Genomic DNA, 13,530 nt, shown 5'->3' with positions numbered 1-13,530 from the left:
TCCCAGAAATAGCAACAACTTACTACTTTTCTAATCAATCATTTACATAATTGATAGGTGCACAATGCATAGACATTTAGGGGTAAATGGATCAAGCTGCAGGAATAAAAAGGTGGAGATGTTGCTTATGGCAACCAATCAGATTATAGCTGTTAATTTGTAGAATGTGCTAAATAAATGATATCTAGGATCTGATTGGTTGCTATAGCCAACATCTCCACCTTTTCAAACCTGCAGCTTTATAAATTTACCCCTTAGTGCCTAGATAAGCCTAGGACACACCCTGTTACTTGTGATTCTCTGGTATTTTTCCCTACCTGACTTCTGATTTTGCCTACCTACTTGGCCTGACCTGCCTGTACTCACCTTTGAATTTGGACCATTTCGCTCTATAATGATTTGGTGCTGCATCTGCCTGACTGTTGCTAAACCTGGCTTGACATTGACCTTGCATTTTGTATCTCTATACTTGGATCCTGTTCTATTCCTGTTGTTCCTCAGGTTTATTACCATGTATTCTGTCAAAGTCATATAATTGTATGAAAGAAACTATATTGATTAATATTGGTTTACTGTGCGATTGCGATCAGTTCGCCACGTGTTGTGGCGCAATCGCACGATAAATAACGCACGCATACACTTACACTTACACATTCACTTGTACATAGTTCATTTTTATAATAGTTCCCACCCACAGTCGTTTATGAACAAATGTTATTTAATTTATAGTTATATATGATAATGGTAAGAAGCACTTTATGGAGATCTAAGGTTCAGGTTACAGGAAACATATCATGTTTGGTGTCATTCTAATCCCCTATTTATTCTTATGATTCGGTTCCATCGGCTATGAGATCGCACTTCGTGTATGCTAGTTCTGGAATATAGAGAATTAGTGATCAGAATAGTATTGTGTGTAAAATGTAAATAGACCAGTTTGAACTAGCTGTCGGCGGGAAGATTGGTATGCATCTGACCCCCACCCTTGGAGAGCTGACCCCCACCCTTGGAGGGTGTCGTTTGAACAGACCTATGAACTACACTATAGTGGACTGTCCTGGAGCTGGAACCTATGGAAACATCCAAGTCATCTGTATTGTATTTACTGTAACAACAAATGTATACATATATTGCTCTCTGGAATCAGCTTACAGCCTCTTTGACCACAGACTTCAGGATTAAATGACTGTAAGCTGGATCCAGCAGCGCGGCGTATGTATCGGCTGTACTTATTTATTTAATTGTTATTCTTTTGCTTTTACTAATAAATCACTTTGTGAGTTGAAACCACACAATCAAATAGACAATGATTGGTAAACGATAAAATAACTTTAATAATGGCTATCTGATAACCATCACTGACTTGTGCACAGGTTTTTGGGGCAGCTGAGAATCTGTAAGCACAACTCGATTGAAGGGGAGGGAGGCAGCATGAGGTGACAAACACCGTTGACCGTTCACTGGCGTAGTTTTCCCTCTTGGGAGTGAACCCGGATGTGACAGTGTGTCAGTGAGGACAGGTCTATACACAATAACTGCAGTGTCATGAGGATGGACATGGCGGCAAGCTGGAAGCTACAGACTGAGAGTTACATAGCAGAAAGAGCAAGGTCCTCTCACAATACAGAGTAGAGATGTTAGTCTCCTGTTACACGGATGTGAGATTTTGTGCCAAACACACAGCTATGTGATACATGGTTCATAAATTCAACTTGATTGCAAAAACAATCAAAGAAACATTTTTGGGAAAATGAATGAATGCATAAAGTATTGTTTATCCTTACTTCCAGTAAAGACATTTTATTCTTCTCATTCATGTCCTTCATATCTGCGCTTCCTTTCCTGGCCATGTAGAAATTCTGAAAAAAAATACACAATACTTAAAACACACAAAATAAACAAAATACACAATCACAAACTATGTGACAACAGTTTCTTAGACTTATTACAAAGACAAATATTTTCAAAATGTTTAAACATCTCTGTGAAGTTTTCCAAAAGGAATGCTTTGGAAAAATGTCCAGTTAGAAGAATGTTTAAATTATTAATTTTACTAATATTTTTCCTGCAATTCCACTAGGTTTGTTTAATGGTGAAATGTGATGTATCTCAGATCCATCATCAAAACACCATCTAGCTTTGAAATATTTTGTTACTGAAATCTGAAACAAAAGCAATACTTAAGTTTAATACAAAGCTTATGCAATTAGTATTAAAATGAACATTAGCATTCATTATTAGGAAATAAATATTCCATTCAGTATGATGAATGTCGGCAGAATAAGTGTGAACGGCTGTGTTTCCTGCAGACCTACTCATATGCTCAATAGAATAGACACAAGCGCTTCCAAACAATCATGTCTAAGGGTGACTTGAAGGAGGTTTCATGACAAATTTCTTACTCAGTCTTTATAGCCACAAGTACATGCTGACATAAATTACTCACTGGAAACTGTTATATTGTGCCATTTAGACGGCATCAGCCCTTGTACAGCAGACTGTCCGCTATAATGATTTTCCTACTGTTCTTAAGGAGTAATACATGAATTGTAATTTCTAAATTTAAAACACTACATGATCAATTATATATTTGCAACTGCTGTGCTGTATAAAGTGGATTAGTCTCAGCCCTATTGTATATCAATGAACTGCAAAGTGATTTATTATGTACAGTAGGATAATTCCATAATCCTAAGGATGGCCCTACATTGTATGAAAATCCCATGTTGTATAATATATAAGACAAGCTTAGCATTCATTGTATTTTCAAGTATGTAGCTTCCTTTTTTAAAGGATGTTTTATTCTTGACCTTTAATCATATTTGATAGAATCTTCTTAACTTGCAATTAACTCTCAGTAGTTTATCTAAGTACAATTCCCGACTAAAGATTACAGACATTGAGCCTGATTGATTAAGGCAAGCAAAGCAAAATAAAGAAGTAAATTTACATCTTTGCAAAACCATGCTGTATTGGAGGGGGAGATACATTTATAATCCCGGGGCAGATTTATAGTTGGGGTAGGGCATGTCCTACATCAACTTTAAATTTCAGTGTAAAAATAAAGCTATCAGGTATTTGTGTGCTACATGTAAAAGCAGCCAAAATTTTCCTTATACGCAGAATAATAAACTAATTTGCACCCCTTGTATTGTAACATGGTTTGTCTAGGAGCAAATTTACTCCTTTGTTTGCTTTGCTTTCCTTAATTAATCAGGCCATTGTGGTTAATTAATAAATACTATCCTGAAATGTACATGTGTTTGATCTACACCATGCCATATGTGTCTCATTCCTCACTTGGCATTGAAATGTTGCATATTTCACTGGTGGAATTTGGCCCTATTTCCAGTACAGCCCCAATCACACCACACAGGAGAATTAATTGACTGTAACTGTCCCATCTCTATTCATAGAATTTATATTCCACAGAATAAAAATTTACAAATACAGTGCAGGAATGTGTAGCAAAAGCAGAACTCAAAGATTGTATCAACAGAACTTCACCCCGCCATGACATTGCTGAAATGTTCCGTCACAAAGCTCAATGTGTGCAAAATTGCACCACAACTTTCCATATCTCTTCAGGGGTTGTATCAACAAGGCTGGATTCAAAATCTACTGCTATGATCATCATCGTCATCATTTATTTATATAGCGCCAACATATTCAGTAGCGCTTTACAATTGGGGACAAACATAGTAAACTAATAAACAAACTGGGTAAAACAGACAAAGAGGTGAGAAGGCCCTGCTCGCAAGCTTACAATCTATGGGACAATGGGAGTTTGACACATGAGGTTAAGTCTACATTTGCATTTCGGCCCAGCCAGACTGCAAATGTAAAAGTGACCCATAAGCTAAATGATCCTGTCACAGAACAATGTTGGTTAGGGGGAAGTTGTCTTGTGTGAAATTCTGTGACGGGTGGTAATAGGGTAATGTAGTGAGGTTAAGAGGGTGGTTGAGGAATATTATAAGCTTGTCTGAAGAGGTGGGTTTTCAGAGAACGCTTGAAAGTTTGTAGACCAGAGGAGAGTCTTATTGTATAATCACATCCATCAAGTGGGGGACCCTTTAATAAGAATTGTATAAGGATTTTTTTTAGATACACCCATGTGTCTATCTCATTATAAATATGTGACCAGAAAGCTTAGTAATTATCTTGTCCAGACTCAATGCAGAGAGGGAACTGGACAAGATACTGGACAAGAACTGGACTGGAGTAATAGCTTAACACATTGTTTACCCATGGTGCTGTCCCATGTAAATGTTCCAATCTCAGCCAGGGGGCCTTTGTGGCCTCTCCATAAATCCAGATCTGGCCAGGTTTACCGGAACTTCAATGAAGTGTAGCAGAACTGCTACATATTCAGTCCCTACATCTTCAACCCCCGTTCAGATAGGAGTGGGCAGTGCCAATTGGCCACAGTGCCAAAGTGAATTAGTGGTCTATATAACCACCTGCTGGTGGAATGGGGAGAAAAAAAACATTTGGAAGGAAGAGAAGTGAAGAGAGAAAATGATATTGCTCTCCACTTTGAATAGATCTGTTTGGCTACTCCCTTTGGCTGCCCCCCAAAACGGAACCTGGGTATAATTTATCTTTTTACCCATCACTATTAGACACTTATATATAAATCCCAATGTTTCATACCTGTAAAAATGTTCTGAGTTATGTTTCATCCACATGGAGAGGTCAATTACAAGATTGGGATTATTTGCAGCTGTGTCTGTTCAATGACCTAATATCTTAGGCACACAGAATGGAGCAGCCTCCAGCAGTGAGGAGTACAGCATCACAAAAGGCTTCTCACACAGGCAACAAGAGCTTAATAGCTTTTCTGGAATTAAAGTCCTACTCTGCAGCAACAATGTGAGATTCTGAAAACGGTCAAAAAAAAACAAAAACCCTTCCACATGTTACTCATCCATCTTCATTTGTGTGAAATAAATACAATTTACTTACATGGTTTTGGGAAACCAGATTGGGTTTTTAGGAAAATTAGGTGTCCATCCACATTCTTGTCAACATTTTTTTAAATAATTTTCAGGGCACATTGCTGCTGAACAGATGCACTTCAAGCACGTCAAGTATTGTCTAGGCAAACATTTGTGTAGTACATTCTCCTTTGAGATATATTTACTAACTTTGGCAATAATATATTTTTCTTTGCACTTTATATACAATAAATAGTAACTTATAAAGCCCTAAGAATAATGATATTGATATATACTAGTTTTTTTGTCCAACTGTTATTGACTCTTAACTTGCTATTGGATTCTCATTTGGTGCTGCCAGTTTGTTGCTGAACCTGTCCTGACTAGACCCTCGCTTTCATGTATCTGTGGTTTTCTGGCTCTGGAACCCTGTATGCCTTACCAATACACACCTATAATTATTGTGCATAAGTCCTGGGGGCATCCCCCATAGATTGTTCGCTTGCGAGCAGGGCCCTCTTACCTCTCTGTCTGTCTATATTTCCCAGTATTGCCTTTTTACTGTTTGTTCCCAATTGTAAAGTGCTACGGAATAATAAATGAATTTCAATAAATGTTGTTGATGATGATGATCTCCACAGGGGCGCACGGAGGATTTTTAAGGGGGTGTTTCCCCTCAACCCCCCCCCCCCCCCCCGAAAAAAAGTGAGAGAGCTAAGTCATGACTATTATCCGATATTACTAAAAGTTACAGCCAATATGATCCAACCTGAATCAAAGCAGCAATCCTATGAGGAAATCAAGTGCATTTTTTTAAACATAAATCATTGTGGCAGGCTATAAGAACAATGTTGGTATTTACCATTTTCCCTTGTTTTTTACTTCAGGCTGCTATTAATGATTTAATGGACTACCCTGGTAACCATAGTCACATGGCACATGATGGAGTGAGCAGAGAGTCTTTGGAACACCCCTCTGAGCTCAGTCTGCACTGTGACATCCTCCTTCTCCCCCCTCTGCCATCACGTGACATGCTGAGAGCTTTGAGTCTGTGTCTGTGTAGCCGATTGACCGTGTCTGTGTCTGGCAGCCTTGGGTGTTTGTCGAACAGAGAGCTATTGAAACGAAGATAATGATTCGTAGGAGGATAGCTAAGAAAAAATATTTTTTCTTAGCTAAAACACCCCAATGTAATGTGTACTATTTCAGTAATTTGCCAGAAACTTGTACAGCTTGTTTCTTTCTTTCTATAATGTACAATTCCAAAACCCAGGATGCGGACGCGCACCTATCTATGTCCATAAATATGCGCGAAATGAACTGCGCTGCGGAATCCCAGTTTGGCTTTGTATATGAGGCGAACTAAGTATGAAATAGCTTCCATACAAATATCACTATCTAAATATATTGCTTACTTTGCTCTATATTTAGTTCTCCCAAAATGATATAATGCATAATCATGTTATTGCTTAGAGCAACAATTAAGTGAATTGTCCATTTTTTAATATTTGCTTGAATAATATCACATTTTATTAATAAGTTCTGGGATATTTTAGGCATGTATTGCTCCAGTAATGAATATATGATGCTTTATAGTTTAAGAGTTGTTTAGTTAAGATTTAAAATTGTGCAAGAGAAGCAGTTGATCCTTTGATGTAATCCACACGTCAGAGAAAATAGAACTGTAATGGTTTATATTGTGTATACAGGTAAGATGCTTGTTTAGAGAGATAGCTATTACAAGCCACTTGAATAATATGTTGTATATGGAGTTTTACCGTGTGTAAATGTATTTTAGACATTACTAATGGAGTGTAGCAAAGTGACTGATGAGGATGAAATGAATAGCTACCCACGCAAACACACAGATTTACCATGAGTCATTTTCTGCTCCAATATATAAACAAGGGCTAATTAGTTTACATGTTACACAACATAAAGTTGACATCTTGCTATGCTTTTAAGGTCGGTAGAAGGCTGCTGGCTACCGACATACTGTTAAATGTAAATAACTTAGCCCCTCTATAATTTGCCAGCAGAAATGGTACAGAGGCTGCACTTGAAGGATATATTGGGAGTCAGTGAGCGGTGGTAGTCATTATTCCGATGACTACAAAGCCGGCAAGAGTTATACAGACACGAAAATGCGTGGTGGCTTAGTGGTTAGCACTTCTGCCTCACAGCACTGGGGTCATGAGTTCAATTCCCGACCATGGGCCTGATTCATTAAGGATCTTAACTTAAGAAACTTCTTATTAAAGTCTCCTGGACAAAACCATGTTACAATGCAAGGGGTGCAAATTAGTATTCTGTTTAGCACATAAGTTAAATACTGACTGTTTCTTCATGTAGCACACAAATATCAACTTTAAATTTCAGTGTACAAATAAGCTATCATGTACTACATGAAAAAAACAGTCATATCCTGTATATACTACACAGTGTTCTATTGAAGTCTGTACAGCAACAGGGGCTGGCTGGGCTGGGGGGCATGGGGGCATCGTCCCCCTTTGTGTCAGTTCCATAGTGGGAAACTTTGGGCTGGGCTACCTGCATTTTTCCTTTAAAATGTTCCAAATAGGCTGCTGAAATGAGTTTCCCGGGCTAACATTTGCCAGTCAGCACCTATGCAGAAAGGATCAAGCTGACTGTCTCTCTGGATTCGCCCAGTTTTTCCAGGTATATGGTTGCCATTCTTATACGCCATATAAAAAAAACAGTGCATACATTTAAAGCCATGCCAGGCCAACATAAAACATTTTTTGCACATTTTTCACTTTATTCTGTTAGCTGAAAACATAATGGGCCTCATTCATTAAGGAAACTAAAGCAAAAAAAATGAGTAACTTTGCACTTTGGCAAAACCATGTTGCATTTGAGGGGGACCTAAATTTAAAATGTGATGGCAGATTTGTAGTTGGGGTAGGGCATGTTCTAGATCAACTTTAAATTTCAGTGTAAAAAAAAAACTATCAAGTATTAGTTTGTTACATGAAAAAACAGCCAGTATTTAACTTATGTGCAAAATAATAAACTAATTTGCAGCCCTTACATTGTAACATGGTTTTGACCAGGAGAAAACCTACTCATTTTTTTGCCTTACTTTTCCTAATGATTCAGGCCCAATGAACATTTTATGGTAGATTTTCTTACCTCCTCCAATAAGGCAGAACTAAATATTGCTGGATCATAATTGTAATACAAACGTCAAAGAACTACACAAAGAGTAAACATGTAGATTTATAAAAAAAAATGTATATTAGACTACTTCAGTCTACAGTCAGTCTACATGAATATATTACTTTAAGTGCTATTTACATACTCTTTAATCAGTCTTCATGTATGGTGGGCAGGGAAAGTAAAAGAAAACATGCAGTATATAATTTGATGGCGGAAGTCACAATATATTTCTTGCATGGCCTCAGTTGTTCTCCTTCCATTCGTTCAATAAGGGACATAATTACATTTCCATGATGTTCAATGATTTACAGCTGTGGAGAAGAGGATGCTTATGCTTGGCCATGCATATTGACATTTGAACCCTTGCTCGATCATATATTTCTGTTTCACAATCAGTAACAAGCAAGATGCTTTTAAGCAGCGGGCTTATTTTACATTAGCCATTTCCTAACAAATTAACGTCCTAGTAGGTCCTACTCTGTGGACATTCTTTGATGTCCACATAACTTTAACATATTTGATGTTTAATTGAACTCTCCAACATCATCTTTTAAAGATCATACAACACAAAACATTTGGTCTGACTTTAAATTAAACTCTATTTCCTAGTAAATCATATTTCTCTGGCTTATAACTCTTACAGGAATAGTTGGGCTTAATATAAGTTCTCTCAAAACATGTATTTATATGAGACATGCTGAACGTTGACTTGTCAGTCACAAACATGACAATGACAATGACAACAATGACAATAACAACAATCACCTTCACCTTCCAGAAGATACAATAACAATCATTTCATAAAAAGCAGTTGTATAAATCCATATAATTTAGTTGACCGTGCTGCCTGGTTCTCACTTCTCAGTGGGCTACAGAGTAACACTGAGTCTGACTTTCTGTGCTCTGATGGAGCAGGAAATTTGATAGCTGCCTATAAATACTTAATCATGCCCCTCATAGCACCAACAACATCCGCACAGCAGCCTAAGCTTCAGGCCAAAATGAAGGGAAGACTGAATATACATGGAAAGAAGAGATGGATTAAGATCTTGACCACCAGACAGAGCCCTAGACAACTCCCCCTTACCCTCCAAAATGTAAACATAGCCACAAACAACATTTACAATAACATATTGTCCCCAAATGTAAAGTTAGATATCTAAAGGATGAAGGTCAAAATACAGTGGAGGTCGGTTACAAAGCGGAAAGTGGCAGGACAATAGCGCCTTTGGCCTAGCAGTATGTAACGATTTTCGCAAGTGAACCTAGATTTCCGCAAGGGGCCAAAGCTTTGCAGAGCATTATGACTGCCGTTGTGAAAGGGCTGAAGTTTGCAAATACAAGGAGCTGGATGGAGTGAAGGTGTTCCTAGCCAAATATGGAGTAGGCACATTGCTGAGCTTTGTGTACAAACACAAGGTTTTCTTTTGCAGAGCGAAATGATTGTAATAAGATAATGGGGTGGAGAGGACTCATTTTCAGGGTCATTCCTTGCTGGCTATTCCTCCTCATTGAAAGGAATTCCATTACACACCAGTTCAGCATTGGCGGAGATTGAGTCTCGTGGTTTCCACTATAACAGGCAGACCACGAGCATGCTTCATGTCTGTTATTTAACTCTTTTATTTATTTTAAGCATTACACCGTACATGTAGACTGTTTTATCACAGGTGGGGAATGTGCCTGCAAATGAGTGTCTCCTCCGACCGGGTTCCACCAAGTATAGACCTGTGGTGGAGAGTCGTATTTCTAGGTGCAATGTAATAAAAGACTGTGCACATAGAAAAGTGACATGTAATAAAAACATGACCAATGCCTCATCACTCTTGAGATTTATAAAAACCTTTAATATGGCTAAAGTAAAGAAAATTTTAGGAGAAAAACATCCATTTTTATCATTTTTATTTAATTGGAACAGGTGGTACTAAGGACTTAGGACTGTGGATCCCAAACTTTCTCAGTCCGAGGCACTCTTAGGGTCTCCATAATTTTTTCAAGGCATGCCTAAGCCAAAATAATTACCAAGTAGTCCCCTGCCTTGCTTACCACCGGCCCTGGTCGCGGCACCCTATGAAATCGCAGCAGTACCCCAAGGAGCCGCGGCACGCAGTTTTGGAACCACTGGTATAGGATGTTGGATTTTGATGTGATGGTTCCACGTTACCACAGTGCACTGTCTAAATATTTTGGCCATACAGACACGCTTTAAGTTCCCGAGTATATAGAGGAGGTGTAAATCTCTATTTGTGCTGGGTGGACCATCAATGTAAAACCAAGGTATTTTGCAGTGTTCTTCGGACGCACATTGTAAATGACCTCCAGTGTTGGGGCTATTAATAAAATGACCATTAATACAATGCAGAAGCAGCAGTCTGTGTTTCTCAAGGAGTAGCATTCTCAGTAAGTTATACTGTGCTAAGAATCTAGCTTCTGGGTGGTATATGAATATGTCTGGAGAAGCTGTACTGTGTATGAAGCTGCAGTGGCCAACAGTGTATTATAGGCACAGAAAGAAAATATTTAGAGTTGTAATTATACCATCATGCTTTTATTATGCTCTAGTCTACTGTTTATATTGTTCTGGAGCGGAGCCTAGCGTAATCAAATAGAGAGACCACTAAGAACACAAGGCAAATTTTTCAACCTATTGACCTTTAATTGTACAATCTACATCTTATCTACACTTTCCCCGTTTCCCAAAAATACCTTGAGGCTAGAAAAACCTGACCCTGAACTTCAAACATCATTGAAGATTTTGATATTATTATTTATTTTCTGTTATTTTTCTATTATTTTATAGATTTTTTTCAATCTAACAATCACAAGAGACAAAATGATAGATATAATTATTTATTGAAGGAGATTATACTCAAAAATTATTGTTTTTTTTTAAATAAAAAAATCTAATATAACATACCTATTAATGTGCTAGAAATATCAAATTAAGGTAAATAATATATCTATAATAGCTCAAGTATCTAAAATTCATTAATGTAAACATTACCATTTTTCTCTTAAAATACTGCTTTGTCTAATTCATGTCCTTAGAACTGTCTTTATTATGTGGCACTTTTGTGTTAAAGGGTATCCCAATGAAGCTATAGATTTTCACTATATCTGAATATGTGGAAATGTCATTTTGCATATGAAATAATTGCTTTGCAACCACTGATAAAATAAAAATATTCCTCTATACATGCCCAGGGCTGCGATCAGGGCAGGGGGGAGGTATGGGCAGTACAGCTGTAAGGGGCCCGGACAGACACCTCCATCTGTCTGGGCCCCATGGGCTGTCTGGGCCCATTAGTCTGACCAACCACCTTCCTGTCCCTCGCTCGGCGCTCATTGCCGGGACCAGGGAGCCAGGTCATCGCTTCACGAATAAGGTACGTTAATTGGGCATTTATTATAATAGGGAAAGGGGGGAGTGGAACATTTATTATGATTGGGAAAGGGGGGAGTGGAACATTTATTATGATTGGGAAAGGGGGGAGTGGAACATTTATTATGATAGGGAAAGGGGGGAGTGGAACATTTATTATGATAGGGGAGGGTGGTGAGAATTTATTGTGATACGGAAGGGGGGAGCGGAATATTTATTATGATGGAGGGGCGGAGCATTTTCTGTGATGGGGAGACATTTACTGTGATGGAGAGGGGGGAGACATTTATTGTGATGAGGAAGTGGGAGAAGGCATGTACTGTGATGAGGAAGGGGGGCATTTACTTTGATGAGGGAGAGGGGGAATGTGCTGTGCAGAGGGGGGGTCAAGTACGGCAAATGGGATGGGGAAGGCGGGTCCCTGCCAGATTACTTAGTACTGGGCCCCACAGATTCTGAATGCAGCCCTGTATACACCACTTCTTCATACTTTGTATCTCATTTATTTAATTTTGTCCCAGTGAACAAAATCAGCTTTTTTTTGCATGTGGAAGTAACTGAGTGCATTAACACACCTAGCCCACATTTAGCAAGGGACACCCTAGATCTACGCATCTCCTTGCATTAATAGATGGAATATTTTGCATCCTTGCAGACTCTTGGCCCAGAAGTCAATGCATTTGCCAAGAAATAACCCCATATGGCATATTCATTGTGAGAGGGGTGCATTTTGCAAACTACCTTTAGTACCAATGCACTGCTCGATCAGCACAGTATCATCAGATAGGTAAGTGCCAAGGAAAATGAAAGGACCATTATCAGCTGCTGGTGGTGGGGTGACGCCAAGTGACGTATATTATAAATACTTTATATCACCAAACGCTGTTCAGCTTTACAACAGTATGACATAGAATAACGTGTCCCCGGTAAATAGTAGTACTCATCTGTTACTCATTGCATTTTTTTTTGCATGGTTCTGATTTTAGTCACTGAATGTTATTCTCTAAATTCTGTACAATACAGCTTCTAACACCACAGGTGGAATTCATCATAAGCAGACAGCTGTTTATTTAGTCTTCCAGCCTGTGCCTATTGTTAATATATATTGAAAGTACTTGTATCTTAATTTATTTACTTTACTAATGAGACGCTTGACTAGAACCTGACAGACGTTCACTGTGGCATTGCTTGCCATTACAATCATACAGCATTGTATGTTTCACTTTTCAGTTTTAGAGAGATTTTGTAGCTTCAGAGGTTTACTGTAATCTTGGTCTATTGTTGCTTCTGCACAGTTGGTGGTCATGTATGCAATATTTTAACATGTAAATGTATCTCTAATCAGAAATCTGTTTCATTACCTCAGTGTTTTTCTTATAGTTGGCCTTTGTGACACAGTCCTTTGTTTTTATTTGGGAGAGGTCACATTTCTATGTAAATTAAAGGCAGCATGATAAAAATGTATGCATTCAAATGCCAGACGCAAAAATCGTTCAGTAATTAGCATTTCACTTCTATAACATCTTGGAGTAAATGTATCAAACAACGCTTTCTTCAGCGGCTACTATCCGCCCCGCATCGGCATCAATTTCTGGCGGTTTGGAACAGTAATTCTTGGCATATTTACTATAGGGCGGTTTGAGGGTTCAATGTAAAACTGCTGGTGATGTTTGGCGGTTTTAAAACACTTAAAATGGCCAGCCAATCGGTAAGGGTGTTTGGGGATGGCCTAAACTGGGGAGGGTTTATAAGGATAGGATTAGGTTAGTTTCACTCTCTTGCCATTGGCAATTTCATGCCCACCGGGGTCATTTTTTTATTGTTCTAGTTGAATTGTTGTTTGCCATCATTGTTCTTTCAGAAGGGTCTTGGTGGCGGAGAAGCATGCCAAACAGCAGCCATAAATGACTCATTTGGGAGGTGCTGGGGGACTCTCCCCTTAATAGGGAGGTTCATTGTTAGCAACACTCCCCGTTAGTTATGCGATATAAGGCACCGCCTTTTTGGGCGAGCCCCATATGTTGAGCC

General features: G+C 38.6%; 1 protein-coding gene across 1 annotated transcript in view; it reads right to left on the bottom strand.

Moving 5' to 3' along the window:
- APBB1IP (amyloid beta precursor protein binding family B member 1 interacting protein) overlaps positions 1–13,530 on the bottom strand; it is a 91,872-nt gene that overhangs the window by 24,934 nt on the left and 53,408 nt on the right. Inside the window, exon 8 of the mRNA XM_075211980.1 lies at positions 1,785–1,859. Coding sequence (XP_075068081.1) covers positions 1,785–1,859 — 75 coding nt within the window. The remainder of the gene's footprint in view (positions 1–1,784; positions 1,860–13,530) is intronic.

This window comes from Mixophyes fleayi, chromosome 5, assembly GCF_038048845.1.
Source record: "Mixophyes fleayi isolate aMixFle1 chromosome 5, aMixFle1.hap1, whole genome shotgun sequence".
NCBI classification, from domain to species: Eukaryota; Metazoa; Chordata; class Amphibia; order Anura; family Limnodynastidae; genus Mixophyes; species Mixophyes fleayi.
Note: the sequence above shows the minus strand (reverse complement) of the source record. Positions and strands in the feature narration are given on the sequence as shown.